Genomic DNA, 16,250 nt, shown 5'->3' with positions numbered 1-16,250 from the left:
CCGCGGCTCCGCGGTCGCTGGCGGCACCTGCGTGGCGAATCGTTCTCCAGCTAGACGAATGTCCCTTGTTTCTAAATCACTGTTCTGCTGTTCTTGCTTTCTTGCCAGGAACGAGTACAAGTACTTCCAGAGAATGACTAGCACATCCCGTGTGGAAGGTAACATTCTGCTCGTTGCTGAGGTGTGCCTCGGTGTAATAAGATTCGTTTGTGTGGTACTAGTCACAGAGAACACCTGTAATTTTACTTTTCCCTGATTTAGAGGTCCTGCTTCTGCCAACAGCCTGTCCTCTCCAGCCTCAAAAGTATTTGTCTCTTTGTAAATGCATCATCAGCAGATTGCTTCAGTTAGATGAAGAAACTGAAGATCAATCGGATGTTTCAGAGCCGCAGGGGATTTGTAAATAAAGAGTTCCAAAGTTCTGTTTCCCCAACAGAGCAGAAAACTTAAGCTACCTCTCTTTACCTCCAAATCTAACCCTGAAAAGATTAAAATGTAAAGGTGTTTTGTGGGCTGGTTAGTCTAGTGGAGGGGTTTCTGTGGGGCTGCATTAGTTTATCCAGCTTGTTTGCTGTAGCTCATTGTTGGCCATTTGTTCCATCCCTCTGACCCTTGTGACAGTAACTTGGCTTGATTTTTTGAGTGCTGAGCCCTCCCAACACGCCAGAAAACTCTTAATGGGCAGCAACACTACTGCAAAAGTATGTCCTTATCTGCATGCAGCAGCATGCAAATGTACTGGTGCCATGCTGCAGTAGTGCTCATGCTCAGCAAGACCTTTGCAGCAAGGCAATATTACAGACTGTTGATTTGGTGAGTTAAAACCAGTTATTGCTGGGTGAAATATTTTGTGAAAATCAGCACAAACAAATGAGGATAGGAGTGCGAAAGATGAAGAGGCTAATTTGTTCTGACTGGGTACTTGGCACTGCCAGCAGAGACATGTTGTGATGTATTGGCCCCGTTTCTCTCACACTGGCTTTAGTGCTGTTTCAACATTTCCTTAAGCTGTTTGAATTCTCTCAGTCTACTGGTTGTCTTTGGGGCTGCCAGTACAGGGTGCATGGTAGGAAAGGGAGAGGAGGAATAGGACCTCCCTGTGCCATGCAGCACGCTACTGCATCTCATGGAGTCAGAGCAGTAGGTTTATCCTCACGTTTCTGCTGCTCCTCTGTTTGGCATCGTGGTCACTTTCTTTACTGTGCTTTGTTTTTTCATGCTCCTGTTAAAACTGCTGTCTTGCAAAACTCACCTTTTTCCCAAAACTTCTGAGCAGCCTAGCATGTGCCCTTGTTTAGATTAAGTGACCTAGCCCATATTCTGATTTGAAGATGTGTTACTGTTCCTCAAGGAATGTCTAATCTCATTTTGCAACAGTCTTAATGATTTTACTTAGATTTTGGAGACCTGATTCAGCCCATTGCAGCCTCATGTGTCAAAAAGAGAGAAGACAATTTTAAGTCTTTATAAGTCTGCAAGTTACATCTTACCAGCCACAAATACCCCATAATCAAAAGAAGATTTAGAATAAAAAGGAAAAAATTTTGCCCCATGTTGCCTGCAAATCTTCTGATAAGCTATGACCTTAGATGCTAGGGAGTTGATTCCTAACCAGGCATCTTAATGGATTATGCTGCCATAAATTTTCACAGCAGAGATATAATCGTTGGCTTAAAAAAATCAGTCACTGATTTTTGAAAGTGGGAAGGGTACCATGGAGAAGCATCACCTGATCTTGATCTTAGTCTGCTTGTACAGCTGCACTGGTCACTGCTGTAAATTAACAAACATTTGTGTAGACAAATCTTTGTTGCCACCCTGCAGGCATCCCAGTGTGATTAGTGAAAAAACACATGTATTTTTCAGAACTTGTGCTATCATACCCAAACTGACATTGCAGTGTATTTCTTGGAAACATGCTCATGAAGCTTATTTGCAGGAGAAGAATATTTAGATGTTGCTAATAGATGACTACAGCATCAGTTCTGTGTTGTGACCCAGTAGATCCAGCTTCTCTCAGATCAACAAGCAGGATAGCTGTGAAGAAATACTCTTTTCTTTAAAATCTATATCCTAGAATATTATTGAACTTTGTTGCACTTCTGCTTCAATGTAATTTGGCTGGTTCTTCTTCTAAAGTTATCCTTTTACCTGATGATGTTTTTTCTTCCTTCTTAACTAACACTCAAAGCTGTCAATTCCTGATCATATAACTGGAAGCATGGGGCATGCAAACACATATCGATTACTGTGTGTTGCTCAGCTCTATAAAGAGAACAATGATGGGTTTTCACACTAAGAAGACTCTTTAGAAGGTGTGAATTGATCTTGATTTGTCCTTGTAGTGGAAGTAGAGCCAATATGAAACATGTAGCTGGCAGTGACATGCCTTTTCTGATTTTCTTTCAGTTATAAGTTTATAGGTGTGCATGAGGCTACTTTGGTGTCAACTGCCTGACTTTGAGGCCATAAACATGTTCTTCTGTGCATTTGACTAATTTGAGAACTGGGGCCTGAGCTTGTACTTTTGTTGACTGCTAGAAATAGAGTTCAGAATGGGGAGGGAAAAACCAGCAGTGTCACTGAACAACTCAGATCTGGGACAGAGCAAAAATACCCTTTAAAGAAATGTTTTCTTTCTTACTCAGGTAAACAGAACGCACTGATAATGGGTAAAAAAACCTGGTTCTCCATTCCTGAGAAGAATCGTCCTTTAAAAGACAGAATAAATATAGTACTCAGCAGGGAGCTCAAGTACGTATGGTGATGGAGGCCTGTAAAACAAACAAGTCTGCACCTAAAACTGTGTGTAGCAATACATCATAAAATAATTCTACATTTTTTATTAGTAACATTTTTGATATCAAGCTAGCATGTCTACTGTTGGTTCTAAGCTATGTCGCTACCTTTATTTTTTTGTTGTTATTAATACACAAGATAATTGTTATTACTTTGCATAATAAATACTATTTGTAGCTCTACACACAAACCATCTGATAATTGTCAGTAGACTTTCTGACTTGAGTATTCAACTGTTTTTCTCTAGTTCCTGGTTAGATTGGTGGCTCTTAATCCCTTATTTCAAGTTTATTTTTATTAGCATTTAAGGAAAAATAGCTTTCTTCCTTTTTCAGAGCTCTGTTAGATGCATCACCCACAGTCATCCAACTATCTTAAGCAAAGATGCCCATTTATAATGGTTTATTGCTTTTGAGGATGTTGGGTGGTTGGTGGTGAATATGGACGGGGTGGAGGGTGGAAGACAGGAGCTTTTCGACTGCTTTCAATGAATGAAATATTAATGTTCTAGAATTCAAGTAAAAATCTAAATTTAATTTTCTAAATATGTAAATTTCTTGATGACTCTTCTTTAAAAACATAATATAAAATTTCAGATCTGTAATTTGTAATGCCTATGTCACAGCTATGATTAAACTGTGATTTATTAGACAATCCTGAGGTCAGATGAGAAGTCTAATGTAGTTTAGCAGTAATAGGCATTTCAAAATAATTAACTAGCGAGCAGATAGTTATTTGTGAATTCAGCAAAACACTTCATATGTCTTTATTGTTCTGATTATCATGATGAACAATCCTCTAATGATTTAGTAATAAAACTTTCCTTTTCCTAGGGAAACCCCAAAGGGAGCGCATTACCTTTCCAAAAGTCTGGATGATGCTTTAGCTCTTGTGGATTCACCAGAGTTAAAAAGTAAAGTAGACATGGTTTGGATCGTTGGAGGCACTTCAGTTTACAAGGTACATTTAGAGTACTCCTGATTTTCTGAGATGGGGTGAGGCTGTCTAACATTCCTGTTACTTCCAGTTCAGGAAGTGCTATTCCTTCACATGACCCATCAAACCCCGGTGATTCCAACAGAACCATCCTTGGAAGAGTAAGACTTCAACTCACAAGTTGAAAATATCTGCCTAAGTGATCAAATGTTGCTCTTGCGAGTTCTCCAGTGTCATACCATCATTGCACTTTTGAGAGCTTTTCCTAAATTTCTAAATGGCTATTTTTTTCAAACAAAACCCGTATTGCTATGTTTGTTTTACTGAAATAGTATGCTGACTCTGCAGAAGGTGTGGGAAAAAAAAAAAAAGGGAAAAATGATCTACCATTTGTAGCCAGAGTATGATACTCTATACAGGTGTGCAGGTAAGAAAACCTCTGCGTGTAGAAGAGCTGGCAGGTGATGGTGTCAGCTATGAGAGTAGATAATCAAAGAATAAAAGGTAGCACTTGCCCTGTTTTTCCACCCAGCAACCAGGTGTCCCTAGTGTTCCCATGCCACAGGTTTCTCTTGGTGGCCAGAGTGTCTCAGTATTCAGGAGTCCATTCATGTGCCAAGAAGACAGCGTGTGCTTCTTTCTTGTCAAGACTATGTCACAGACAAAACCCTTTATAAACTGTCCTGTTTTCCCACAAATGCCAGTCTTCCCATCCTTACTGTTAGAGGTTATTAGCTGTGCAACGTGAAGCTCTGGAGGTCAGCTGTGTTGTTGTTTCTTTGTGTTTCCTCAGCCACCTTTCTCCCCTGCCCCAAACACTGCTCTCATTTTTCATTTATACACATGTGAAGTTTAGTCAACTCTCGGTGCCTCCACACACATCCCTAGAGTTGTCCTTTTAGCCCCTACAGAGTCAGGTTTCTGCCCTTGAACTCTCAGTTCATTTTGTCTTATTTAGTCAGTTTCTCCTGTAATTTTTATTTATTATCAAGCAGTATCACACAAAAAATTATGGCCATCCAGCCTAATTCCTTTCATACTGATCAGGAGACTATGGAATAAGGACAGCAGTAAACATTCTTCTGATAAAAAAAAAATCTTAGTTAAGAATTGTGAAGCACTTTTTTTTATTATAGAGAAAGAAACAGTTCTGCTGTCCTTTGGTCATTACAAGTATGCTGAGAAATATCCTGCACTTCTTGCTGGGCATTGGACTTTAGGTGTGTGATGAAAATGCTGCCATGGTCCTGCTAGGAAGTTAGGCTTTGTGTATGGGGTAGGAAAATACATTTTCTGATTTTTCTTGCCTTTGCAGTTTGTGCCTTTCATTAACCTCTTCTTTGTGTCTTAGGGAATGCATCTTATACAGTAAGAAAAGCAAAGTAGTTAGATATTGCTAACGTTGTAAGGAAGATGGAAGATGTAATCAGTCTCAAGTGTGGATGGCTGCTGTGCTCTGCACAGCCTCTGATAGCTGAGGTGGTAGAGCATGTGGCCCTGGATGGCATTTCATGACAGGGTGCTGCTCTCTGCACCAGAGGGGCAAGGAGTGGCATGGAGAGGAAGGGACTGCTGCTCTTCAGAGCCTCTTGCTCCTAGATCTGCAGAGGAGAGAGGAGCAGTCTCTGAACATTTATATAGACACAGTGCAGCTGGCTGGCTCATGCTTATGGCCGTGTTGCCCACTGTTTCAAGGTTCTCAAGGACAGTTCTTTCCAGGGTGGTGGGACTGTTGGCATAAGCTGCCTCGAGTCCTGTGAGGAACAGAGAAAGGTGAGCTCTGAACCAGGGTGTTCATCCAAGTCCCAATGTAGGTTACATTCGTGCTGTATTCAGCAGAATACCCTGGGGAACTGTCTTTTCTGGACTTTGACCTCTGCAACAGGAAAAGGCAGAGCACTTAGATGTAATAGGCCTTTTGCTGGGGGCAGGCAGAGCTTAGCACAGTATTGATATTAGGAACTGAGAGCAGAGAAGATTGAAAACAGCTTCCACAGTCCACTGAGGGTTCAGAAGCCTCATGCAGCCTTCAGCTTCTTAAACTTGACTTGACACTGATCACCTCATCAGGTTTGCAATCTCCTGATATAGCCACAAGGTAGTACTGTTGCTTCCAGGGAAGCTTTTGGACTTCTCACAGCACAGGTTTACAGGTTCCATTTCTTTGGATCTCAGTGTGACCCTGTACTGCGTCTTCTGCAGTACTGTGGATCTATCCTGGATCTCCCAAGTTCCAGAGTTGGTGTTGGTATCGACTGTATGGATGAGTAAGGAGTGTAGCAGCCCAGCAGTGGCCAGTAGGTCACAGCAATTACAAAGCCATTATGCATCATGACAGGCACTCCATGATTTTGCCTGAGCACTTAGGTTTTGAGAGCTGTCTGTGGCTCATGAGTGCTTGTTGTGTGCTGGAAAACTTGTGGTTGGGACTCAATGTTTCTGGCCCTTGAGTCCTTATTAGCTGTTAGAACTTATCAAACATGTTCCTTGAGCAGGTTTTCTGGCTTGGTTTCATCCCCAAGGAGTGTAGTTCATGCCCACCAAGCTTGCTGCCCAGTACAACTAAAGCATGGTGAGTGGGGCAGTTGGAAGATTCATTTCAAAACCATGTTTCTGTTCTGAATCAAGACACTAATGTAGATGCACTCTGTATGGAGGTATTGTCTTCTGGTTGAGAGGTTCAGATTGTGGCTTTGTCTCTGAAAAATAGCACTACCTGGAAATCATAAAGGAGTATAGATTGGTATAATTATATCAGTCTATCTTAGTATAAATTACATCAGTCTCTTTTCACTGGATTTAAACTGTGTGTCTTAAACTGTTTAAAAACAACATTTGAATTTACTGGGAATAGGAACTGTAATCCAGTAGATCCCGAAATATTAAATGGGAAGTTAAAAAAAAAAAAATCAAAACCAGATGTAGATTTACTTATGTGGCTGCTGTGGCCTTGTGATAGGTTGTAGAGTGTTTAGTTTAAATCTTGCTTTGTAAAAAGAACCAAGCACAAATCCCTAACAGTGAACCTACCTGTGGGAGAAAACAAAACCCACAACCACCAAAAAACAAAACTTAGCAACACAACTTAAGAAGGAAGACAGAAAGTAATAAAAAAATTTATGACTCAGGTCCTCATCACCAAGGCCACTTTAGGAACACCAAAATAGGCTATATGTCAAACAGGTTTTCACCTTGATAAAACTGTTTTTCCTACAGCATCTCGAATGTCTAAAATTGTCTGTTCTAATTTATATGTTCCCGTTTGGCTTGTTGCTTTCTCAATGCCACAGAAGCAACCAATGACACTCAGGGTCACACTGCTGAAGTACAGAATTGTATTCCTGTATTAAATTTGGAGAAGAAACTTGTAATCTCATAACAGAACAAAAAGTTCTTTCTTAAGAAATTTTGTTGCTCTTGCTGTTTACTTAATATCTGGGCTGGCCATAACAGCAAGTAAATGCTGGTGATAAATAGCATTTGGGGAACTTTTTCAACAAAGAGGCTTGAGCTGGAAAATGAAATTTCCAGTAATCTCCAAGGGAAGATTTTATCTTGTATTCATGCTCAGCTGTCTTCCTACGTATTAGTATTTGACATATTGTGTTTGGTAATCTGCCCCCTTTCATTCTTCAAAAGTATTGAATTACGAAGTTGCTATTCATATTTAGTGCAGCAAGTCTCTTTTGCAGATGATTAATTACCCTCTTAAATAGGGTTTCTTGGCTAAGCATATAAGCTTCACTGGATTTTGCATTGTCTGAGTTGGTTGTGAAGGCCACATTTGCTAAGCTTCAAACCTTTGCTCTACCATAAGGATCATTTCTTTAAGAGAGAAATACTAACAGTTTGAGTCACCAGTTTTATTGTAATTTTTTTGAGCCTGAAAAACCTTGAGTAGCTAATGCTAATATACTAAAATATGTGTTTTAACGTTTACATTTTAGTATGCTTGAATTTCCTGTGAACTCTAAAATACATAATAGTAGTTTTTCTGTCTTCCCTGCATATAAGACAAAGTGGCTGTGGGCTGCATATCTATGGAACATTGACTAACGTGTCTGTGTGTGTGTTAACATGTTTTCCAAGTGTTGCATTCGTCCTGAGATCTGGCCGAGAACAGAGATCCACTTACAAGGGAGGTACACAGACAGAGCACCTTTCCATGCTCACGTGCCCCACTCTTGCAGGTTGCAGTGCTGTTGCTCCCTTCAAACAGTGCTCTCAAAGAACATGCTGCAGAGAGCAGGCTTCTCTCAGCGGCGTGATGCTGTTGATGTGGAGGACATCACGCTGCAGACACGAAGCTTTATTCTGCAGTGGGAGCAAGCAGTGTAAAAAGCTGAGCATTGCATCTGCTTTTCCACTCGTTGTGGTTTAGAGTGAACAAATTACTATGGCTTAATCTTATTAATATTTTTGAAAGCTGGTCAACCATCATCTTGTATGAAGTGAAGACTGGAGGTTGTCGTGGTTGCACAGACCATGCGTTCCTTCCTGCCCCACCAAGCTCATGATGGTGTTACTCGATGGTAAATGTTGATGGTCCTGAGCAGTTGTTTCTCAGCAGGTTGCTGTCTCCCTGGCAAATGTAACTCTTACTTCATTGCTGTAATTCACAGAATTCCTTCTTTAAAGGAGAATTTTCCCATGTGTAGTTATGTAGCTTTGTGTAGTTGTCTGAACAAAAAGAGAGGAACGGGAAGACAATTTTCCTCTACTGCTATAATCTTCTAAGTGTTTTTTTGAGAAAGGATTTGAGCACTCAGTGTCATTCCTTAATATCTCTTTCATATAGAAGAGTCAGGGTCACAGCACTGCAGCTGACAGCACTGTCTTCCCACAGAGATCTGTTTCCTACAAATACATTTGTGACTATTGTAGTCATGCCTTCATTGGCACATACGTGTTGCTCTTGCTGAGTTAAAATTGGAGAAGAACAGTATTAGCAATGGATTAATGATTTCTTTTACAAGCTCAAGAATTTTCTTTGGTGTCTTTATACTTTCACAGTCTTGAGAGGGACATATCCAGCCTTTCCAGTGCAGTCTTCAAGATAGACACAGGATTTTTAATGTGGGAGGAAAGGTGTAGTACTGTTACCACTCCTAAACAAGCTTTTTGTGTGCTCATTCTTGTGAACACAGGTATTGATTTGACATTCCTCTGGGTAAAAAATAATGACTGAAAAAGGTTAATACATGAGTCAGTTGCAGACACAAATCATGCAGCCATGAGAGGCTGTTGCTTTTTAAGTTCTTTTTCAAAGATTCTTGCAGAGATCATAAAGGAAAAGGTTTAAGTGCTCAAGTGCATCTGTTTCTGCAAGGGCAAAATGGGCAGGCTTCCCTGTGTTGGTCATGGAAGGATTCCATTGCACTTGCCTTTGTCCCTGACAGAGAACTGGTGGTGGGAGCTACCACGGTGTCTCCTCCCTCACCAGGCTTAGCCTGAGGCTTAGGAAGGAGGGGCTGTTCCCTGCCTTACTAAGCTGAGCCCTGGTAGTGTGTGAAGGAAGGATTTTTGAAGGTGTTGATTCTCCTGGTTACCACTGCAACTCCTCTAATAGCCAAAGTTTAACTTAGGCAAGTCTTTTTACTTGGATAAGATCGAGAACTTTCTGAGATCTTCAGCTGTGAGATTTTATTTATAAAATATACTTTTTTTAGGACTCTCATGGCTTCAAAATGCAGCTTGCCAGTATGGGTTGAAAAACAGAATGCAAATAAATATACTGTTATTTTAAAATTTTCTCTCTTAGGGTGTTTCCATATTTTGTTTAGATTGGCAATGCTGTTGTCTAGGAAGACACTTGAAGAATAAGTGCCTCACATAGTTACTTTGGTTATTTTACTCACTAGGTGTAATCAGTAGAAGGTGAAAAAGCAGAATCTGTGTGTGTGTGTCCTAAAAAACTTTGAATCTTTAAATGACTAGAAATAATTGGTCTGTTCCACAGCAATTGGTTGCTATGCCCACTGGTTTACAGTGGTTTGGTGATTAGAGCTGCAAAATACTATTTTTTCATATAATACTTCTGAAATACTTTGTAATACACAGCTATTCTTTGATGCAGAGCTTCAGGGCTGTTTTAACCTGTGTTCTACATAATTCAAGGCAATGGTCCTGCACGTACAGACACAATCTAATCTTGTGTGGCTGTCAGTCCCATGCAGCTGGAAGTTATGGGGAAGATGGTTGTCAGGTCATCTCCTTTTTGCTTTATGCTTCAGAGGCAGGTCTGATGAGGATTTCTTGGAAGTGGGCAAAAAGATGAGGGTGTGCTAAAATCTTTTCACAGGCCTATGAAGATAAATGTGAGTAATAAAGCACTACGGTTGGCATAGAGCATTAGTGTACCTGGACAACAGGAGAAATCCTGGTGCCTCAGCTCTGCTGTCCTCCCTCTCTTGTGGAAAGTCATCTCTGCTTGGGGAGTGGTTCTGGAGTTTCTGAGAGATCAAGAGTCACGGTTTTAATTAGCTGTGCTTCAACAGGACCCAAAAACCAGCATTACTTTTCCTTGCTGCATCAGGCTGTAATGTCTCACAAGGGTCCGTAGCTGCTACACAAGGAGGTGGGCCTGTGTGGAGAGCAAACACATGCAGCTCCCAAGGGAAAACAGTGGTGGGTACAAATACAGTCCAACAATAACTGGATGGATTATGAGGGAAGAATGCAGTAAATTAAAATTGTACCAATGTTGTGGTTTAAGGCTAGGAATGGGGTCGTGACCTTCCAGCAACTGGGAGGACCCCGGGTAGGGGTGAAACCATTGTATTCCCTCCCCTTCCCACACACACTCTGATAAGAGGCAGGGAGTGGTTTCTTGTTTCACTCCTGCCTTGGAGCTCAGAGAGGAAAGTTCTCCTTTCACTCTGTGGGACCCTGGAACCATTTCTGAGGGTTTTGTATATTTTATCTTTTTGTATTATTCCCCTGATCTTTATATATATTATTTTTCCTTACCTCCCTTTTTTCGTTTTCTGTTCCTTGTTGAACAATATACTTCATTTTTTTTTAAAAAGTGTCTCTCTCTCTCTCTCGAGGGGGTGGGGGAGAGGCGAGTACACAGTTCTGTTCCGTGTGGGTCCTGCCCTGAACCCCTTTTTACACGGAACCAGGACAACCAAGAATGACTTTGAGACCCAGTGTGGCAGTGGAGTGAGGAGAACATCATGACTGTGGAGTGGGGATGCTGATTTTTCAAATCTACAGAAGCATGGGCTCAGAGATATCATCATTTTGTTTTAAAAACCTCCTGCTCTTGTCCTGGTACAATTATTTCCAAAAAGTCCTCTCTTACTATCTATCTTCTATCACTTACATTATCCTCACATTTACAAAACCAAACAAATTGATCTCCTACTTGTTGGAAATTGCCTATTGAGTATTGCACTACCTTCCCACAATATTGCCTGATCACTAGAAAGTATGTAGTTAGTGCACATTCTGTTTCAATATCCAAGATGATTTACATCTATTCCTTCATATTCTGTGTATGGTACATTAAACCAAAGTCATATTCATTCAACCTATTCTGTTTATTAAATATGTGCAATGTGTCTTTCCTTGATTAAGTTCAGAGTACATGTCAACATTTTATCAAATCAGCACTATGTGTCCTCTAACTTGTTTTCTGTACCAAAAAAAGTGGAGAAACGGCTAGAGTGAGCTGCACAGGGATTTTTTTTGAATTGAATGTCAGTGAGGAGCTACCCTAATCCTCATGAAACTGCCAGAGCTGTGATAAAGCTTCTTCCCCATCCTGCCAGGTCCATAGCAGCAGTTTGCAGAAGCAGTGTCAGAGTCCAGTCCTCTCTAAACAAGTTCCTCTGGAGGCTCCACATGTGGAAAGTTTTGTGTTTGAGTACAGAATTCACTTACCTGAAGCTACTGTCAGGGAACATTGAGGGCCACATGCTCCCAGAGGAATAGGAGCTGGGACCCACGGGCAGTAACCTGACAGGCATGACAGGGCTCTCACTAGCCATGGCCCCTGGAGATGAGGCAGGTCTGCAGGTTGGGATCAGACCCTGTGAAGGTAACCAGAGTCAAACAACCCGGAGATGACTAGACAGGGCCATGGAGACAGGCCCAGGCCAGGTTGGAATGTCAGCCCATGACATAATTTAACTATGTACTTAAATCCCAATACAGGTGAAAATTACGCTTAGCAGAGTAGATCAACTGAAGTAAAAAGTTGAATGACTTTACAGATCTGTTTCTGCTTGCCCACTGCTGTCATATGCTCACTGTCATGACACTGGGCATTCCCAGCTGCTGAGGAGGAAAAATCTGGGTTGAAACCAGCTCAAGCCTGTTGCTCTTCTCCATGTTCTTTTCATTTGTTGTTTAATATTTGTGGGCCACATACACACGCAGACCCTCACAGCCACTCTAGCTCAGGATGCATTTGCACTTTTTGTTATTAACCTGGGGACAAACAGTTGCACAGATGGTTGGTTCTCTCCCACTAAAGCAAGCATTTATCTACGAAGGAGGTCACCCTCCAGTCCTCTTCATGCTAGGTTCAGCTTTCTTTACAATATCTGTGGTCAGTCACTCGTATACTCTTCCCTGACCTGTCTTTGTGGTACAGAGATCTTGCTGAAGCTGAATTCCCCTGGATAGGAAGTTGATTTATTCCTCTGCTACAAACCAGAAGTATCTCTGTTTCAGAACACTACATGGTTTTATTTATGAAGCAGATTATTCTTTTGTCATTCTGTATGTGTATGTTAGTCCTCTTACCTCCAACCCTTATTTCAAGGAAGAAAAAGTGTGGTATTTATGTACAGTGTGGATGACCACCAGTGCAGTGCTGTGGCCTGCTGGTGTGCTGTGACTTACCCCTCCTGTTTTGAGCCATTCTGTAGTAACCAGGCAGCTTTGTGAGAAACTGACTTCTCAGCAGTGGTGCCAATTCATTCTCTTGGATTGGATTTGCTATTACTTGGTTCCTGTACTTGCCAAAGTAGTACCTAACAGCATGCTGCATGGTGAAGCACCTTTAACAAAGAGCACTGCTCAGTGACAGTTTAAGGGAAAGGGAGAAACAGCTGTAAGCTTTTTAAAAAATGCATAATAACCAGGTACCAGCATAGCTTTTAAAGGGTTATTTTAGTGCAAATGAACTCTGGAAGAGCTGGCTTTTCAGTCTTATCTGCAGACAAAAAATCTTTTTTAACTCCTGGAGTCATGTGAATTTGTTAGTGAGGAACTCACCTGGCAGGCATCTTCATAACTTTTTTCATCCAAGGAGCTCAGAAACTTTCTTTTTTGTTGTTGTTGTAGTTATGTAACTTTAGATGCATATTATCACTTTGCCATAATCCAAAAATCAAATTTGGAAGTTAACTTGATGCGTAATTTGGTAACAACAATTGCAAACTGATGCAGACTAAAAATACATTATAAATCCTTAGCAGTGATATTGATTAAATATTGAAAGAAATCATCTTTAGGTGTAGTAGACCTCTTTTACCACTTAAAGCTTCCTGTCTTTCAAATTCCTTTTGTTGAGACTAGGCTATACTGCTCCTGTCTTCTGACAGGACTACTCATAATTTTTTTTCTTAATTTCTGTCAGGTGCCCCAAACTCTGAGAACAGGTATTGCTGCCACTTACCATGTGGAGCTGGCACAAGATGAAACTATCCCTTTGGAAAGTGCTCTTGGGCAGCGTCCAACAGAGGAGATTTAGAGTTCAGTTTTCACTGCTTTGTTTAAATCCTGTAATATATGCAATAATAACAGAGTTTCAGGTTTAGATAACATATTTGGTGTGCAATCTACAAGTAGAAAATAAGCCAAGACTCTTATCTCTTGGTACTTTTTGAATGCTGCCACGGTGATGACTGGTGCAAGCAGAACAGGAATTTGAAGAGGTGGTAAAGCAAGCCAGTGTTCCATATAAGAACCTACACTTGATATTATCTTACAGACTTCAAATAGTGTTATAAAACAAGAATATTAAAAAATTTAATAGCTACACTACTTCATGCATGGTTGAGTTATTTTACAGGTAACAGCTCAATTTTAGTGATTTCTATTGTTTTTAAAGGCAGCAATGGAGAAGCCAATTAATCATCGATTATTTGTCACAAGAATTTTGCAAGAATTTGAAAGTGACACATTTTTTCCAGAAATCAACCACAAAGACTACAAACTTCTCACAGAGTAAGTATCAAGATGCATACTAGTCTTGTGTTCAGATGGAAAACTGCTTTGAATCTGTAAGGGTCCTGTTAAAGCCATGCTCTGTTTTGAGTTAGAGGTGCTTTTCACTGTATTTTTTTTCGCTAGGTACATATTTTACTTAGAACCCAAATTGCACCCCAGTCAGCACAGAGGGGTTGTAGGAGCTTGCTGTGTTCTTCAGCCTTCCCATACTCTTACACTAAAGAACTACATTTGTTGGCTTACTTGAAAAGTAACTTTCTCACTGCTTCTTAATTTATAATTACTCATATATATACTAAGTTTCATAACTCTGTGTATTGTTGTTAGTCAATGGTATTTAGTCTCTGAATGTCCTTGAGAAATAGCCAAAGACAATATAAATGGGTTTGAGCAGGGAGGATTGAGCCTTTATAGGTTTCTAAGGTTATTCCTTTCTCTGGAGAAAATAATTTCTTAACAAACTTAGTGGGAACAAGTATTGAACTATAAGCTTCTGCCATTCACTGTGTCTTCTATGCTCTCTTTGTCATATTCCAGTCATACTTTTATGTCTTCTCCAATGAGATAACCTCCAACAGGCAGTGGTGAGGTGGTAAAAATTCAGATGTCTGCCTCAAGAACCAGCAAGGAAAGGACCTCTTCCTCTTCTTGCTGCTCTCATTGTGGTTTCCAGCTGGTTACAGACCAGCAGTGGAAGCAGCAGGAAGTGGCAAGTCAAGTGCTCTGCCTGGGGCACAGGAGTGGATTAACACTGAAGTGGGGGAGAATAGGTAGGGACAGGAGAGAATAATGTAGGAGAGACAAACAAGGTGAGCAAGGAGGAGGAGTCACCCTTTTCAACCCTTAAGGTGTTCTGAACTGCACTGTGCCGTATCCTGAGTCCACTTTAGCACCCTGATGTCTGATTCAGAGCTTCCCTCTCTCCCTCTTGGCTGTTTCTCAGGTACACTTTGGTATAGCATACTGAATTTGGTGTGCTGAAGTCAGAATGTAGCTTTAAAACACGAATTTGTAAAATAGCAGATAGTTCCCTTACTGAAGTGGAAACTGGGTAGTGTCAAACCTTGCAAATACAATTTAAAATTTCTTTATCCTGCAAAGTCAACATCACTCATACAAAATCCTTATTCTGTGACAGGGGGCTGGAAAGATTTTTGAAAGTGGCTGTTAATAAAAACTATTTTAATAAATCCCAGAGAGAGAGGAACACTTCACATGGTAGCAGTCAGCTACTTTAAAAACCTGTTGTAGACTTGTAAGAAACTTTTACTTTAGCATTTCCTCTAAACCATTTGAGGAAAAGCAAAGAAGAAAAAAAAAAGTGCCCGTTTCTCTTCTTCATTTTAAATAATGTGTTAAAGTTTTTGATAATGTTGGAGTTTTTTGATTAAGCCAAAAAGGTGGAGGCTTTTTTTGGCATCGGAATAATCCTGATTTAAAAAGATGTCTGTGCAAGTTGCTGATAGTAGTTAACATGATTCCTAAAAATAGTTTGTACTTAGTGTACCTGTGGAAGGGTAGTATTTTCATATCCTTTTTAAAAAAAAAATCTCTTGTAATTGTCTGGACAAAGTGCAGGTGACTCAAAATTATATTTTACTCTACTTGTTGGCTTTTGCTTTTTCTTCTCCTCTCTTCCCAGGTACCCAGGTGTCCCTGCTGATATCCAAGAGGAGAATGGCATCCAATACAAATTTGAAGTGTATGAAAAAGCTGTCTTGGCAGAGTAAATGAGTCTATGGACTTCTGTGTAAGGGTGGGCATTTTAAATCAGAAATCTTACTGAGTGCAAATATGTGTTAAATTACTGAGATAAAATCCTGCTTGATAGTGAATAATTCCAAAAAAACACCCCCTAGACTCTGAATATAGACCCTACAATGGAAATATGAGAGTGGCCAGCAGTGTGAAAGAGGCAGCTCTAAGCAGAACTACAACCAAGGTTGCATGAGACCTTGCATTGATCTTCACAACCCGGGGCAGCACCCCTGAGAATTCCACAAGTAATGAAAGGCATCTGACTGCATCAGAACCTCTTTACCTGAACAAAGGTTTTGACTGTCTCCTGATTCAAGACATCCAACACTGAGAAAGCATCAAAACTCCCAAGTTTGAATGGCATGGTACCTGCATTTATAACCACATTTAAAATGTACTGGTGTAGAGGAAAAGGTAAGCAAGCTTAACAAGAGAAATGGAGTCTGAATATCTCAGGCAGCAGTTGAGGGATACACTGATCCTTCATGGAAGTCCTCTTGTCATCTCAACCATCCTGGGCACACAGCCTGCTTCAGCCCTTTTGGCTGAAAACACTGACTTACAAGTTGATC

The 16,250-nt window shown here is 40.6% G+C and overlaps 1 protein-coding gene across 1 annotated transcript; it reads left to right on the top strand.

Moving 5' to 3' along the window:
• Nucleotides 1-112: 112 nt before the first annotated feature.
• DHFR (dihydrofolate reductase) lies at nt 113-15,650 on the top strand. The gene is made up of 5 exons (XM_008946954.1): nt 113-158; nt 2,649-2,754; nt 3,633-3,759; nt 13,802-13,917; nt 15,563-15,650. The coding sequence occupies exons 1-5, from the start codon at nt 134-136 to the stop codon at nt 15,648-15,650; spliced, it is 462 nt and encodes a 153-aa protein (XP_008945202.1). The 5' UTR covers nt 113-133.
• Nucleotides 15,651-16,250: the final 600 nt, after the last annotated feature.

This window comes from Merops nubicus, unplaced genomic scaffold (assembly GCF_000691845.1).
Source record: "Merops nubicus isolate BGI_N331 unplaced genomic scaffold, ASM69184v1 scaffold22279, whole genome shotgun sequence".
Classification (NCBI taxonomy): Eukaryota; Metazoa; Chordata; class Aves; order Coraciiformes; family Meropidae; genus Merops; species Merops nubicus.
This window is presented reverse-complemented; position numbering and strand designations above follow the sequence as displayed.